The 17310-nt window shown below is 38.0% G+C and overlaps 1 protein-coding gene across 4 annotated transcripts in view; it reads left to right on the plus strand.

The window, feature by feature from the left end:
* The window catches only part of sorcs2 (sortilin-related VPS10 domain containing receptor 2), a 575552-nt gene that overhangs the window by 464959 nt on the left and 93283 nt on the right, over positions 1 to 17310 (plus strand). For all 4 annotated transcript variants that reach the window (XM_038268465.1, XM_038268466.1, XM_038268467.1 and 1 more), the window contains exons 4-5: positions 9136 to 9300; positions 13356 to 13429. In XM_038268465.1, the coding sequence (XP_038124393.1) occupies positions 9136 to 9300; positions 13356 to 13429 (239 nt within the window). The remainder of the gene's footprint in view (positions 1 to 9135; positions 9301 to 13355; positions 13430 to 17310) is intronic.

Genomic DNA, 17310 nt, shown 5'->3' on the forward strand with positions numbered 1-17310 from the left:
AAGTTCTCGAATTTAAACAAAATCTGGGAATGAAAACTCTGTAAAAATAAATTAATTATATACAGAGTTTGAAAACATACAATTTTAAAAGTTGCTCTCAAAACTTTCAAAAAAAATTTGATTAAACCTTTTTTCAGAGTTTAATTTCTGCCTTGCATTTAATCAAAATTCAATTAAAGAGAATTGTGATTTACAATATCCTTTTACAAAACATTTTTTCTACTTGCAAAAATAATAGAAACAAACATTACTCCATACGTCCTTGCCTTCTGTTGGCAGTCAGCGAGCTTGTGGTGCAGATTTATGGCAGTCTTATTCTGCCAGTGAGATCCAGGCAACTATAGCTATAGTAACGTAGCGTACCACCATCAGTGTTCCATGGTTCCATCTTGGGTCCCCTGTTATTTTTAATATATGTTAATGACCTACCTAATGTTTTAGATAAACTTTCTAAAATCTTATTTGCAGACGATGCAAGTGTGTTTTACTCCCATAAAAACCCTGAAATTTTAATAAAGGTAGTTAATGAAGAGCTTGACAAGTTATCCTCTTGATTCAAGTCCAACAAATTGTCACTTAACATAAAAAAAAACAAGTTATATATTTTTTGGTTATAAGTTAGGTACATTTAAATCTCCAATGAAAATTCAAATTGATAATACTTCTATTAATAATTTTAGATCTGCTCGTTTCCTCTGTGTTATTCTAGATGATTCTTTATCCTGGAAACCTCACATTAGTGCCATAAGTACAAAAATAGCCAAAATGGTCGGTATACTAGGAAAAATCCAGCACCTGATTAACAAAAAAGTTGCAATTATGTTATATTATGCAATGTTATATCCATATATTAATTACTGTAATGTTGCTTGGGCTAGCACCCACCCAACTAAACTTGAATCTGTTTTTCGACTTCAGAAGCGAGCTTTAAGACTAATATTTTGTGTAAATCGTAGACACCCCTCCCAACCACTGTTTGCTCAGGCAAGTATTCTTAGGCCCCGTCCACACGAAGCCGAACCCTGGCCTAAACGCACACATTTTTCACCAAACCAGCCTCTCATCCATACGAAGCCGGCGTTTCGGGGGTCTGTAAACAATCTTTTTTTTATTCAGCCTTCAGAGTGGGAAGATTTTGAAACGCCGTTTTCGCGTTTCCATCTTTAAGCTCTAACCGCATTTTTTTTCTTACACACATGCGTCATAGCATCGCCTCTAAACACGCATGCGCGACACAGTATCACAACAACAATGGCGCCGTACTGTGTTGAATGGTTGCTGCTCATGCAGTCACCCTGCTGTCGGGCTTACAACAGAATCTTCTTCTTCTGGAATATCTCCAGGAAGAACAGAGCAATATCGACGACATAGTTCAGCACCTGAATTTGACTGAACCACGAAAATGGACCCGCAGGGCAACCATGTATAAATATTAGTGCGCATGCTGAACATTTCGTCGCCTATTTTTGCTTTGGCACCACAGCGCCACTTACAGGCCTGGCATACATTTTGCAGCGTTTTCATGCATTCGTGTGGATGCTCACATTTATTTTACGTCTCCATCTTTACGACAAACGTTCTGGAGAATATTAGCGTTTCGTGTTCGTTTTGACTTCGTGTGGACGGGGCCTTAGTGTTTATCGAGTGAATCAACTTCAAATAGCTTTATTCGTTTATAGCTCTATAAAAAAGTTACTTCCCCAGCACTTTTGTAATATTTTTACTTTTAATAACGAATTTCACCAGTATCCAACTCGTAGTAGTTGTCTTATCAGGCCTCCTTACTCTCGTACAACTCAAACACAGTTTAGTGTATCATACAGAGGATCAAGGATATAGAACAATCTTCCCACATCACTGACAAATCTTTCTAAAGAACAATTTAAACGGAGAGTAAAATTGCTGCTACTAAGTTGTCTGAACTTTCCATATGGATTTGTGGTCTAAATGATACGTTAAATAGTTTTATACAAAGAAATGTTTTTTTTTATTTTTTTTACACAATATCATATAGATGTCTGAAATGGTGAAATGTATTTGTTTTTATGGAGACTGCCACTCATTAAGCCCCTTGAGGGTTTTTCGGCAGTTGTCCATCACATTTTCTTTTTTAGTGAAACATTATTCTATTTTTATGTTTTTGTTGTGAAAATAAAATAAATAAAATAAAATAAAAATAGTGTATGAAGGGGTGGGTGACTGATATTAGTGTTAATGGCTTTGGAGCCCTTGGTAATTAAAAAGCGCTATACAAGTACAGACCTTCACAATTACTTATACAGCCTAGTCCAGAGGTGGCTACTAACTAGTTACATTTATTCATTTACATTTATTTGAGAAAAAATGTAAAAATAAAATCACATTTTCACTGCAGTCAAATCTGATTAACAGTTTCTGGATCAATGCTCCCGAGGTGGCAGGTATAACTTTGCTTATAGGCGAACACCATCAGGTTCATATTGAGCTGATTTACATTTACATCTCCCCGTACATCTGTTGGATGGTCGGATCTGTATGTTTGTCAGAACTGATGTGGTAGCAGGCGTCTGTTTGAGAATGTCCATCTGTCAGAGAGGTTAAACTGAGTGATGTCCTTTAAACTGAGACATGCTGACAGATGCAGGTTCAACTGATGGATGTTCCTGTCCTTCAGGGACTTCAAGCAAAACCACACATAGAGACATCTGTCAGAAGTTAGACTGGTGCATTGAGGCTTGAACGGTAAAAAAAAATAAATAACTGTCCTAAAACTGGTGGGGTTTTTTTTGTATACACTCGAGTTATAACCTGCTGAAATTTTGATTCCTTATTTTTGTTTTACAAACAAAAAAAAAATCAAGATTTATGGTTATATTTTCTGCAACAAGGCTATTAAAATGTTTTACTGTGGGAAAAAGAAAAAAAAGAATAAATATTCAGCAGGCCAGCTCTGTAGGACATGTGCACGGGTTTTAAATGTATTTTTTGTAATCCAGTGGTGACCAGGTTTCAACATTTTAATTGTCTTTAGTTCATACAAATATGATCTGTTTACCAAACAAAAGGATCTCTGAGGCCATCATTACATCTGCTACAGTGAAGGTGCTCATGTTCTGCATTCAGTGGAGCTAAAATATGTTTAAACAGGGAGTCTTTCGTCTATGAATCACATAAACACAATAATGCAGTAAAAATAATGCAGTGATCAGAGGAAACCAGTGAAACAGCAGAAATACGGGAAAAGAGTTCAAAGGGTCTATGGGTACCAAAAGATTCAATCAGAACAAAAACTATTCCTGACATTGTTTAAAACTAAAATATCACTTTTCAATATGCTGGGGGTGTTTAATTTTGTAGTTGTTGTTGTTTTTAAACATAGCCACCTTTCCCATCACACAGACTTGGAAAACTGCTTGAACCAATTAACCTAGCATGTCAGAATCTGGAAAGACTGTCACTCTAAACTGAATGTCACTGCAGTTGCAGGTTAGATACCCCATGGCAATTGCTTAACTTTTTGCAATAAAGGCCAGTTGTTTTATTTTTCTTTATGCATCATATGCCAGCTATGTGTGTTTGCTGTAATGAAGAGAAAATCATTGGAAGCACAAAGAAAACAGATGCAACTCTTTTGAAAAGGTTTGAATTATAAGTTAGGAAAGAATTTTTGAATGTTTAAGAATTTGAAAAAAAATTAACATAAAATAAACTTTGAAAAGCATGATGTGTTTTTCTAATACTACTGCCCCCTGTGGCCAAAACGCAGAACTGCAGCACTTTTCTGTTCATTCTCATAGCTGGTGTTCGTACTTAACAAGGTTTTTACTTTCTTCACCCTACCTCAAGTTACCAGAGTTGTCAGAATCAATCTGGATGCTGGTAGCTTCTGAGTATCTAATACTCCATTTTGAATATAACAGATTTTTAGCTAAATTGGACCCATTCAACATGGGCGCACTTGATGTCACATCATGTGTTAAATGCTATTTCAAAAGAGTGAAATTTGTAAAGCTCAATGAAAAAAAAGAACTAAAAGAAGAGATTTTATAATACAAAAAAAAAAAAAATTTTAAGCATGAAATATAAGTAAAATATTTTGAAAAAAATCTGAGAAAACAGCTAAGCTACTTTTTAAAAAAACTTTTAAAACCTATTTTCTGGTTTGCATCTTTGTTTTCTTTTATTTCCATCCCATTTTTGGTTTGCAACAATAATAAAACAAAATTCACTTTGTATTAATATTTATTTTGATTCCTCGGTTCCACTGTGTGGTGGAGTGTTGCGTAAGTTCTTTCAGCTGATCTCGGCAACCCTATTGTCGGTCAGTGCGGTTCTGCTGGTCAACCCGCAGTGCATTTCTGGAGGGCCTCTGATGTTCCTGGCTTCTCAAAAATATATTCTATTTTTCACCCTTGTTGCATCAACTGACCGTGAACATAAAGCGAAGTGGACCTTCCAGAAAGGCAGCTGATGAAGAGCAAAACGGATTCGGTTGAGTTGGGAAGTAAAAGAATACATGTGTTGACTGGGAATCACATTTACTGGACTTTTTGTCTAATAACAAACTCTGTTCACACTGTTAGTGTGAACAGCTATTGTAAATATAAGTGTGATATTAAAATGACATGAAAGAATTTAATATTTCAACCTCCTTACCCAAAAACAAGGTAAGGTGATTAGATAAAGAAGAGGTTAGTATTAGCTTAACTTTTAGTGGTTTATTACTTTATTTAACCTCTCAGCTCTCATGTCATGTCCTCATACTGCCATAATATGGCTGCTTTCTGTCATTACAATTGTCTTATATGGCCGTCTAGACATTAAGATTAAAAATAATGCTTTCTTACACTACTGTTGCTCATTATAGTACTTCTGGTAGGATTCAGGTTCAAGCACACAGAGGTTCTCCCTGGCAGCCCCGCAGTGTTATGGTTCTCCCCTTTTGGGACTTTGAGTTTTTAGTTTGTTAAATGAGTAAGTTATGTCCCCTAAAGAGCTGTTGCGCCTCGGGGCTTCCTCACGGTTCTTTTCCTGGGAGCAAGTTATTTACTACTCTTAACTCAAACTGGGTAAAATCATATAAAAAAGGACTATAAAAACAGGAGTAAAAAAGTAACAGAGTTTATTCCAGATCAGGTCATTACAGGACAGAGAAAATGCTTGGAGCTTGCACAGCTGTGGGCTCAAAAATCACGTCTGCGAGCGTCCGGCGAAGATTGAACCCCGAACAAGGCCATCTTCTCCTTCTTATAGCTCATGAGTCTATGTGTTGCACCAGGTGGATGCTAAGTTGACCGTATCAGAAACTGACATCCATCCATGCCCAAGGATTCCAGACAGCTCTCCTCTATCAGTCCGGCTCCAAGATGTTCCCATATCCTGTGTATTTTTAAAGACATGAAGGCTGTCCTGATTAGATGACCTCCGTAAACACAGTGACATCCACAATGTGAAGGAAGGCCATCTACTCTCTCTAAACCGGCTAGCAAAGTAACAATGCATGTGATGTATAAAGCATAAACCTAACAGTTTTCACTAAGTAATACAGTTTTGTTTATCTTTGGTTTATTTTCCATTTTGTGTTATATTTAAGCCAGCCTTTAGTTAATCTCTGTTGCCCCCTTGTGCCTGTCTCCTTTCCCTTTGTTACCTTCTAGTCACTTCCATCCACACCTGCTCCATATCATCTGATTATGTAAGTCTTCTGTCACCCATATATACTCTACCTGTGCGGTTCTTCAGTGCTGGTTCCTTGTTGTTGTTAGTTGCTTCCTCATCTCTGACTCCCCACGTGAGTTTCCCTGATGTTGACAGTTTTTTTTTGGTTCTTTGTATTTTGGATTTTTCCTCAGTTACTCATTAAATCTACAAGATTCACCTCATCCTCCTGGTCTCTGCATTTGGGTCCTAAACCAATCTTCAACTTACGCACCACTGTCACATCCTTTGGAAACCAGACAGTTTTAACCTTCAACATTGGGTCAAAACACCACAGGGTTATATAATATGATGAAGTCCTTAAAGTTAGAAGGGCTCTATATTATGACCCTAACTGTTTAGGGCATGCCAAAGATTTTCTACTACCTTCTTACAAGGACAAAATTAATGCATAAAAAAACCTGAAGAAGTTTAGAGATTACTTTTATATAAAATGTTGTGGTAACAAACAAAGCAGTAACTGTCATTATTTAACCGCGCTGCTCCTAAGAGCCCCACACACACACACACTTCCGCAGGCTGACACAGAGCACTTAAGCATTCCAACCAGAAAGATGTGAGGCGTTCTTCACACGCTGCCTAATTGCAGTCATGATGAGAATACCAAGAATATTTTGTGCACGCTTACTTAGTGCATGTGAGTCTCTAGGCGTATAAATTTATTTAATTTCTCTAACATAATATAGAAATAGCACTACTTCAGCTTCACAGATAAGTGTGTTGCAAGCGCAAAGCTTATTTGAACCTTTTTTACTTTAAGGAAGCATAGAGAAGAAGGGAAAAAACTATTTGAAGTGATTAAATAAAAAACACAAACCACATTACTTTTGATGAGTCAGTACGCTTAAAGAATGGATGGAAATGGAGGGTAAACTGCCAATTCATGTTTGGTAAAGTGTTCTGTTCGGTTCAAACATCACAGTGCAAGGCTGAGTTCAGTTGTGTGCTTTTCTATCCATAAGTGAATTATATTAGAAAAGATAACAATAAAACATTCTTGAAGACCCATTCTACCTATTCCTTTCTAACAATGCTTCCATGTATTTGGTCCTTCACACTTCCCTTACAGTAGCCTCAAAAACCACACAATTAAAGTAATTTAGTTCTATTGAAAAAACTCAAACATTAACTTACTGTATGATTAAATCTCCTAAATATATCACCCAAAACAATGGGGAAAAATTGCAGTCTGTGCCAAATAACTTTTTGAATCTTTCAAACTGTCAACTTTAGCCAATTACCGACAGATGAATGACACTATAAGGCCTGTTCAACTAAAGGAAAATGTGTCTAAAGTCATGTGTAAACACGATAACTGGTGTTTTGTCAGATCATCATACTCTGTCAGACCAGCATACCTATAGTCAATATGCTTGCACAAGAAGTCAGATTTGCGTGTATCCCTTTAGTCGTGTACAAAAAAACAAAACAATTTAATGTCAGATCCCCATACTCTTCAAAAAATGCCAAAAAGTAAGTTATTAAATTGGTTTTTTGTACATGACTAAAGGAAAACATGCCCGTTCAGGTAGTTCAAAGTGTATTTTATGTACAAAACTAAAAGGATAAATGGGTATTGACTATGGGTATGTTGGTCTGACTGGGTATGCTCATCTGACAGAACACTGGGATTGTGGTTAGTGGGCAAATAGCTGCAATGACCGACAGAATAAAGTTAATATTTTGTGGGTGTCAAGATATTTAGACTAGATGACACTAAAGTCTAATATAGAACCAGTTAAAAGGACACGCTATGACATATCTATCAGGCCAAAGTTTTTGAGAGTACTTCTTGAGTATTTATTCTTGAGTATCTATTCATAAAAAAAAAAAAAATCTTGGGTGTTGAGGAAGATGATGTTAACCATGTTTCATGGTGACAATGCTTTCTGAAACATAGACAATGACTATGTCTGGTTGTGACAATTGAAATGATCGTTGATTTATTTTCAAATTGTTTGTTTCAACAGAGAATGTTCTTTTATCTTATATCTGCCTGCATCATTTATTCACGTTATGTAACGATCTTGGTTCTGTTGTTTTTCTTTAAGTTTTCAGTTTCAAGTTTAGCCAGGTTTTTCCTTGTTTTCTAGCTTTATTGATGTGTCTGGATTCATTTAAGTTGCTTAGGTTTTTCTGTCTGTCCTCTGCTGCCTCCTTGTGTTCTTTTCCCTTGGCTTCCTCATCAGCTCTAATCACACCTGCTCCCTATCAGCTCATTAGCCCTACCTTTGTTCAGTCAGCCATAAATACACTCCCTCTGCAGTCCCTCTTTGCTGGTTCCTCATCTTATTTCATCCTACCCTGGCTCCTCATGACTTTTCCCCCCTGATGGTTAGTGTTCAATTCTTATGTTGTTGTTTTTGGATTTCTGTTTTGATTTACATTTTTAAGTTGGATTTTTGGATTCCTGTTTTTGCTGCCTGATTTTTCGTTAAACCTTCCAAGATCTCACCCCTGCCTCTCAGCTTCTGCTTTTGGGTCCAAACAAAAACCTTAAAACCAAATCTTGACACGTTATACTTTTGCACCCATTATCAAATGCGCTCACTTTTAGGAGATAACTCACACCAGCTAATTACACCTGCAGTCATTTGTTCATACAAGAAATTATGTGCCTCTTGTTTTGAATCTTACTAAATACGTCTCATAAAGTAATAAGTTGCCGGTGAAGAAATAAAAAAAAATGGTTTCTATCCATTTTCCAACAATGTTTTTGGAGTCATTGCTTGACTAAAATATTTTTGCTTTATGACATAATTATATTTCTAAAAGATATTTGTGTTGCAGTCTGCGCTAATTAGTGTAGCAAAGGTCTGAGAGTTGCTGGGTGAATGAGACTTTTCATGCAGAAGCATATGAAGGTTTTAATTTAACTAGAAAACTATCAGTTCAACCAAAGTACATGGATCATGTCCAATGATTAAAAACATACTTCATATTTCCATACCTCCTCTAGGCATTCTGTATCATTTAAATAAAAAATATTTAAATATATGACTGAGTATATTCTGATACTTGACCACAAAAAGTTATAAACATCACTAGGATCATAATTTACAGCAACAAACCCTTACTGGACAGCTTTCCACTGCTTTTATACGACGAATAAATGGTTCTGGATCATTAATTTCTATCGATCTCTGCTATTGGTCACTTTAAATGGGTCATAACGATGAAATGTGCTTTGGGAGGTCCTTGTCTGCCCTGTGTTTAATGCTTTCACTTTATGAGCTCTAAAACTCTAAATAGATAATCAATCCAAGGTCGACCGCCTCTTAAGATGTAAAAAAAAAAGTTTTTGAACTTTAAATTGGCCCGCAGTAAATGTTCATGTGTAGTCACAAAATGCATTTATGTTCATTGCTTGTCCATTTAAGCAGGGGAAGAAGTATCTGTTTTTATTAAAAAGGAAAAAAATCTTCTGCTGTCTTTCAGGTTGTCATGGTTGGCTCGTCCATAAATGAACGAGATCAGATGCTATTCATCAGCACAGACGAAGGCTCTTCCTTCCAACGACAGGCAGTCGCCTTCACACCAGAGACGATCATCTTCCACCCAAAGGAAGAAGACAAACTGCTGGCATACTGCAAGGACGGAAGGGTGCGTATTACAGCCCTGCAGCGGAGATCGAAAAAGGAGAAGGGAATATAAAATACACAAAATTTTTCCTGCTTGAATTTCTGCACAATACCAAGCCTTATATCATGATTTTCAAAACCCTTTTTGCAATGATATATCTCCTTTGAATCTTTCAGCTGAGCATTTGTGACATGGCTGTTTTGTTCACAGCAAAGTGGGAATCCTGCTAGAACAGTGTGAAGAGACAAGAAATATGAGCAGCGGGCAGTCTGGCATGCTGCTAATTTTGTAACATTTGGCCTGATTATGTAAACTGCTCACTTGATACATGAACTGAAAGTGAACAGTACACATTTGATTAACCACAATGCCCCAATATTCTTAGAAGCATTTTTCTAACTATTAATTGGTTAAAGGAATAAAGGGTCTCAGAATCCAGAAGAACACGTGGTGTTTTAACCCGATCTCTCTTCCTCACTAAGGTTCAGCATCTCATTAGAGTGAAATTGTCAGTTAAAATGCAAGCGTTAAAGCAGGCTACTTAATGGTGACAGATATAGGGCACGGAGGGATCCTCAGGTGCTGATTAATGAATGTGCAGGCGCACTTCCACGGCACATAATAATGTGGCTTCTTAGCTCTAAAAGTCTTCAAATGCAGTTTTAGTTTTATGTTATTTGTAGCTGGGAGGCATAGCAATCGTTCAATGACTGCTACGCAGAGGCGGCTCTCCTAGATGAGACCCGTCTTTATTAAAGGTTCTGCATCTCTTTCTGATCTAAAGCTAAACCTTGTGTCATCATATCAGAGGCTGACATATAAAGTTTGTCACTTTCAATTTCTTTAAGAGTTAAAAAAGGGAAGTCATCATCATGTCTTCGTTGACAGCAACGGGAAACCAAAGTGGAATTCCTTGCCGGTTCTGAAGCTGATTTGATCCGGACATAATGTATAAACCTTTCTAACCTTTATTACAGTACAACCTTGATTATTTTAGTAAAAGTAGAAGTATTGTTAGAAACCATAACCTAAACTTCAAATGATGGAATTGAGCGAAATTCCATGTCTTCTTTACAATGGAGCTGATGAATAATTATATGCCAAAATGTACATCGGTGTAAAAAATCTTAATTCATTTATTTAAATGGTCTACTTTGTTTGTAGCACTGTTGCCTTGCAGAAAGAAGGTTCTGAGTTCAATTTCTGGCCCTGGATCTTTCTGCATGAAGTTTGCGTGTTCTCCCTGTGCATGTGTGGGAACTGTGGGTACTCCGTCTTCCTCTCACAGTCCAAAAACACGATTGTTAGGGCCTTGTCACACCTTGCCAATTTAGCCAGCATATGACTGACCCCTAGAATCTCCTAAAACGCTGGCATACGCTGAACTTTCTGTTTTTTTGTTTGTTTTTTTTCAATTTTGGGTGTACACATAGAGTAATCATAATGAGTACAGAACTTATGTCCAACGACAGCCTAACTTATGGATAACGCACGACACCGTAATGCCCATGAAATGTCACAAGTCAGTGTCCTGAGGAGAGCAGTGTTGGACCTGGAGGCGCCTGGTCTGCATAAAAAGCAGATTCAGCGTCATGTCTGCTGGGAGGTTTGTTGGTGGTGGGCGTGAACGCAGGGAGGATCCATCACGCTCACCTTCTGGCTCACCTTATGATGGGGATGAAGTCTGGAGGAGAACTTACAGTTTCCTCCTGTGAACCCCTTTTATACCAATACGCCATTATACAGTAGCTGGAAGTTAGAAACACATTCTGCGATCGTCTGGAACACGTCAAATACGTTTGTGTTGCAGACAAGTTCTTAATAAGTTACGCACAAGTTATGCACAAGTTACTCATAGGTTTCGCATAAGTTAGATGCCACGACTTATAAATAACTTACACTTAGTGTGTGTCAACGATCAGATAACTTACCTGTAACTTATGGCCCACATAGGAGAATATTCTGGCATACGGCGGGAAATTTTGAGCATGCTAAAAATTTCTCGACATACTCGCCATATGTCGGCATGCTTTAGCACACTTCATCGTGCTCATAACTTACCAATAACTTATCCAACGTATGCCAACCTTTTGTGCCACATTCTTCGTACATCTGGCTTAAGCTGTGTCATGATTTTGTCAAGTACTCTGACCCACATGCAGAGAACCAACACAGTGAGACCAGGGAAATGTTTAATAGGTTTATTGAGAAGGATGAGATGAGTCCAGTGTAGCTCTGAACACTGTTCAACTGGAACTGGAAAGTGAGGGGAAGACACTGCGGTCAGTTAAGGCTCAGTGGGGAATTTGATACTTGAAGAGGAGAAATAGGTAACTGACTCACGTTTCCAGAACATGGTGTCTCTTATTTAATCAAGTCGGTGCGGGTTGTTCCAGAAATTGGTTTGCTCGTTGGAGGGTGGACAGGGTTTACCGAGGTTAAGTTGTTTCCTTGAAGAACGGAGGAGCTGACTGCCAGTTAGATTTCCTTCGGTACTTGAATGGATCTTGTGGAGATGAATCCCCTGCTCAGTGTAAAGCTCAAACAATCCTTTGGGGAAAAGTATATCCAAACCTCCAGTTTGAATCCCCAGCTCAGTTTGAAACTCAGACGATCCTTCCAGGGGGAGAAGGTCCGAATCATCCAGTTTGCTGGATGACTTCCTGCCAAGAGGCAAAGACAAAACAGCGAGGTTAAAACTCAGGTAGACAAAAAACTCATTTTGACTCGGCAAAACTCAGCTTGGCTAGAGTACCCAAAACTGGCAAACACTCTGGCGTCGAGGTAGTGGCAGTCAGCAGCTTAAGAGTCCTCCAATAATGAGGTAACCTTCGGCAGGTGTGTGAGGACGCCAACCGGAACCAGGCGTCGCCTGGTGGAGGAAGGAAGACAAAGACAAACCACACAGACTGGATTCCTAACAAGCTGTCTAAATTGTCAAGGGGTGACAGGGGCTTTAGTTTAATTGGCATCTTTAAAATGTTCCTAGGCGTGTCTGTGTGTGCATGGTTGTATGTTTGTATTTTTCTCTATGTTGCCCTGCAATGGATTCAGGTGATGGATGGATGGATGTAACGGACTTCTTATTTGTATCAGTATACTGGAATTAAATCTTGTAATACCATACAGCTCTGCAAGGATGGAACAGTGTTCACCGCTGACCTCTCTCCAGGTAACTGGTGAAGCTAAGACAATCAGGGCAGCTCATTAAGGCGGTCTAATCCTTTGGTGCCTCCAAGTGATACACAGACCGTTTAGCATGTCAGTGTTCCCCACTGAATACCCCATATGGGCAGTTTAACATTTTGCCATTGCCCATATACCACACTTAGAGTATTTATCTACTACAACGGTAGCCTTTTTTCTTCTTACTGGTGAAATCTTCTGTTAGCTTCACTTTCTGATTTAGCTCTCACATTTATGGCTATAATTAGGTTGAAATATCCAGAAAATAAAGGGTTCCAGGCAGTCAGCAGATGGATATGGAACATCCAATCCAAATATTCTTGTTAGAAGTATGTCTATAGTTACAACTCCTTTTAGAAGGGGGTAAAGCCCACTTTCAGGTGGTAATAAGGAAAAGGTGGAAAAATGGTGTTTGTATTTTGTTAGCGTATGATAAATATAACAAGATGTGTGATCAAGTCTTTCATTCTTTCTCTGTTATTTACAGGTATGGAGGATAGTATGAAATCAATAGAATTTCATCAAAGCAGCAATCAATGATTCAACCAACCTGCATATTTTTACCAATGTGTTGTCCAGAGAATAGTTCAAAAAGACTGAAGCTCATGCACACACACACACACACACACACAGACCTCATCTTTTATGATTAATAATTAATTGAGTTTAATCTCGACTTGGTGGACCATGAAATTCTGACCCTTGATTTGTCGATTTTTTTGTTTTCTTTTTATTTTCATTCTCACCCAGACTCCCAATTTAACCTCAATTATGAGCCATAGAGTTGGTAATAAGGTGCAGGTTATGGTGGTGATTAAAGGTAAAAGCATTAACTGTTTATTTTTTCTGTCTAAATGTGATCTCCTCTCCTCTTTTTTGTGTCTGTCCAGCTCTTTGCTTCCACCGATCTGGGCCACAAATGGACCTTGCTTCAAGAGAGGGTGACCAAGGACAAAATCTTCTGGTCAGTAAAACATTATACTCGCTATAAAATGCGTTCTCTGTAGGGTAAATGGCATGTGCTTATATAGGGCTATATATTTCAGGGTGTTAAGAATCAGGCTATTTTATATACTTAATCTGGTCTTTAGTTTTTAAAGCGATTTCAATAAAACCTTAAATCTTTAAAAAACATACAATAAATTCAATGCGGTCATCATATTTAAAAAAAAAAACAGGCTAAGAAAAAGAAACTACGGCTTTAGTTAAGAGGCAAGGTAGCCTCGTTCATCGGCTGATATTCAAAAGTGTGAGTTTTGCTGTAAAGCATAGAGGCTGGTGGTTTTCTCCTCTGGACCGTCCAGGTGTACGTTTACCTAAAACCAAGAAGGAAATCAAACCACTGGAAACTTCATCACAGAAATAACTATGGCTACCAGTCAGCCTACAAAGCCCTGAAGCATTTTTCCTACCACTTTGAAATCCACAATGCTGCATTTTTCACAGGAGTAAAATACATTCTTCTCAGGTATGGATGTTACTGATATTTCACCCAAAGGTCCACACCATACTTTATGCTCAGATAAATAACAAACAAAACCTAGGACTCCACTGCAGCCTCAAGCCAACATGTTAAACATTAGAAAGACAGAAAAAAAGACACTTTTGGACTGGATGCAGGTTTCCTATTTCTAGAGGATATTCCTGGTCCCTCTGCCAACATCTACATGCTGTCTAGATTCTTCTGACTGCTCTGAATGTGCATACAATGGCACTACCGTTTAAACAGCGCTGCCTACCATATGTCAGTCATAGAAAGCTTTAAGTCTGATCACCTGCAGAGGAAGGAAAGTGAAAATGATGATTTTAACAGAGAACCAGAAAATCTGCTTTTCCTTTTTGGATAAAATTAACTCTTTGGGAGTCAACAAACAGAAAACATTGTTCTTCTTATAGTGGAAATCTATTTATGAATTTCTTTACTGAATCATTCCAGAAAAAAAATCTGGAAAACAGTCATTCTGACATTCTTCAATTTTTCATGTAGGCAGCTGCTACGTGCCATCATCAATTCCTTTCTTTTTGGAGCTGTGCACACTTTGACAATACTGTTTTGAGCTTTGAGTGGAATGCAGGGTTCAACTACAACTTTTGGCCTTAAAACCTAAAGTCAGTTTTACAGTTATCTGGAGGACCGTATTTACAAAAACTGCAAGACTGTTTTGGTAAGAAGAGACTGAAATACTAATGTTTGGCCATTAAAAAAAACTATGTATATCAGCAACTCATTGCAACTTTCAAGCAGATTGCTAGATTGCTAGCACCAAAGTATATAGTATATCTGATGTAGATCCAGTTGTTTATGAAAAATTAACATATTTTTGTTGTTTTTTGACCACATGATTGCTTCATACTTACCACTACTACACTCACCGGCCACTTTATTAGGTACCCCATGCTAGTAACGGGTTGGACCCCCTTTTGCCTTCAGAACTGCCTCAATTCTTCGTGGCATAGATTCAACAAGGTGCTGGAAGCATTCCTCAGGGAGTTTGGTCCATATTGACATGATGGCATCACACAGTTGCCGCAGATTTGTCGGCTGCACATCCATGATGCGAATCTCCCGTTCCACCACATCCCAAAGATGCTCTATTGGATTGAGATCTGGTGACTGTGGAGGCCATTTGAGTCCAGTGAACTCATTGTCATGTTCAAGAAACCAGTCTGAGATGATTCCAGCTTTATGACATGGCGCATTATCCTGCTGAAAGTAGCCATCAGAAGTTGGGTACATTGTGGTCATAAAGGGATGGACATGGTCAGCAACAACACTCAGATAGGCTGTGGCGTTGCAACGATGCTCAATTGGTACCAAGGGGCCCAAAGAGTGCCAAGAAAATATTCCCCAAACCATGACACCACCATCACCAGCCTGAACCGTTGATACAAGGCAGGATGGATCCATGCTTTCATGTTGTAGACGCCAAATTCTGACCGTACCATCCGAATGTCGCAGCAGAAATCGAGACTCATCAGACCAGGCAACGTTTTTCCAATCTTCTATTGTCCAATTTCGATGAGCTTGTACAAATTGTAGCCTCAGTTTCCTGTTCTTAGCTAAAAGGAGTGGCAACCGGTGTGGTCTTCTGCTGCTGTAGCCCATCTGCCTCAAAGTTCGACGTACTGTGCGTTCAGAGATGCTCTTCTGCCCACCTTGGTTGTAACGGGTGGTTATTTGAGTCACTGTTGCTCTTCTATCAGCTCGAACCAGTCTGGCCATTCTCCTCTGACCTCTGGCATCAACAAGGCATTTCTGCCCACAGAACTGCTGCTCACTGGATGTGTTTTCTTTTTCGGACCATTCTCTGTAAACCCTAGAGATGGTTGTGCGTGAAAATCCCAGTAGATCAGCAGTTTCTGAAATACTCAGACCAGTCCTTCTGGCACCAACAATCATGCCACGTTTAAGTCACTCAAATCACCTTTCTTCCCCATACTGATGCTCGGTTTGAACTGCAGGAGATTGTCTTGACCATGTCTACATGCCTAAATGCACTGAGTTACCGCCATGTGATTGGCTGCTTAGAAATTAAGTGTTAACAAGCAGTTGGACAGATGTACCTAATAAAGTGGCCGGTGAGTGTGTGTGTGTGTGTATATGTATGTGTGTGTGTGTGTATATATATATATATATATATATATATATATATATATATACACATATGTCATAGTCATTATCTATGACATATTATAGTCATATTAATTATGACTATAGTCATATTAATAGTCATATTAATAGTCATATTAATTAATAGACATATTAATAGTCATTGTCTGTATCATTATATTTAGGCTTCCTGAATCACTTTAGGACCATGGATTTTTAAAATCAAGGTTTAAAATCTGCATGGTAGAAGCTTTTTCAGTGTGCTTTTGATCGTTTGAAAACAATATCCTTTACAGAAATAAAGCTTTGAGTGTTGTACTCGAAAATGCATCATTCTTCGTGGCGCTGCTGCATTTGCAACAATAAGACAGATTTGCAAAATATTCAGTTACAACATAATAGGAGGAATCAAAAGAAGTGAAATGTTACTTTGATCAAACAGGCCATTGTTTTACACACTCTAAGACCACAAAAACACAGTTTTATTTGTAAAGAACTGTTTCATATTGAAAACAATGAACAATGAAAACTGAACTGAAGCAGTCCTTGTTGTTAGCCTCCTTTATCCCCTAATTGATCATAAAGTGTATTTAAAGCGAAAGTAACAATGTTTTCATTCTCCGTCTATTCAGCCAATGAAAACGAACTGATGGAATCTGCAAGATTTAATCAAATCTATTTTTGATTTGAAAACTCACAGAAAGGCTTCTGATGTGAGCAATGGTCGAGTTGTAAAAAAATAAGAATGGGGACGGTGGAATTATTTTTTTTTTTTTAGAAGCCTAATTAATCTAATCTATTAACGTAAAGCAATATGCATCTTATGGTTGTTACATGTCAGGTATGCCAGTCATTGGCCTTGACCAAGGTACATTACAGTAGAACTGCAGTCTGTCCCTGGACTGGCATGGCTATCACTGCCCCTACAGAGTTAGCGACTAATTTCCCACTGGGATCAGCTTCATAGTCATAGTAGGCCACTTCTTTGATTTTACTTTGATAAATCTTTGGGCAATTGATCTCTTAAGATTTGGAACAAAACCTCACAAAACATTGCCGATGAATATCTAAATCCTTTCAAGTCAAGTGTTTTTTTTAATTCAAATTCAATTTGAAACAGCTGAAACAATTTTCAAAATGTGAAAGAACTGCTTATAGATTTGAAATACATTCAAATTAACCTGAAAAATAAATAAGCCTATAAAAAATCTAATAATCTTACTCACCTTTCAAAT

Source organism: Cyprinodon tularosa, unplaced genomic scaffold (genome assembly GCF_016077235.1).
Source record: "Cyprinodon tularosa strain WSP-4 unplaced genomic scaffold, ASM1607723v1 ctg70, whole genome shotgun sequence".
In the NCBI taxonomy this organism is placed as follows: Eukaryota; Metazoa; Chordata; class Actinopteri; order Cyprinodontiformes; family Cyprinodontidae; genus Cyprinodon; species Cyprinodon tularosa.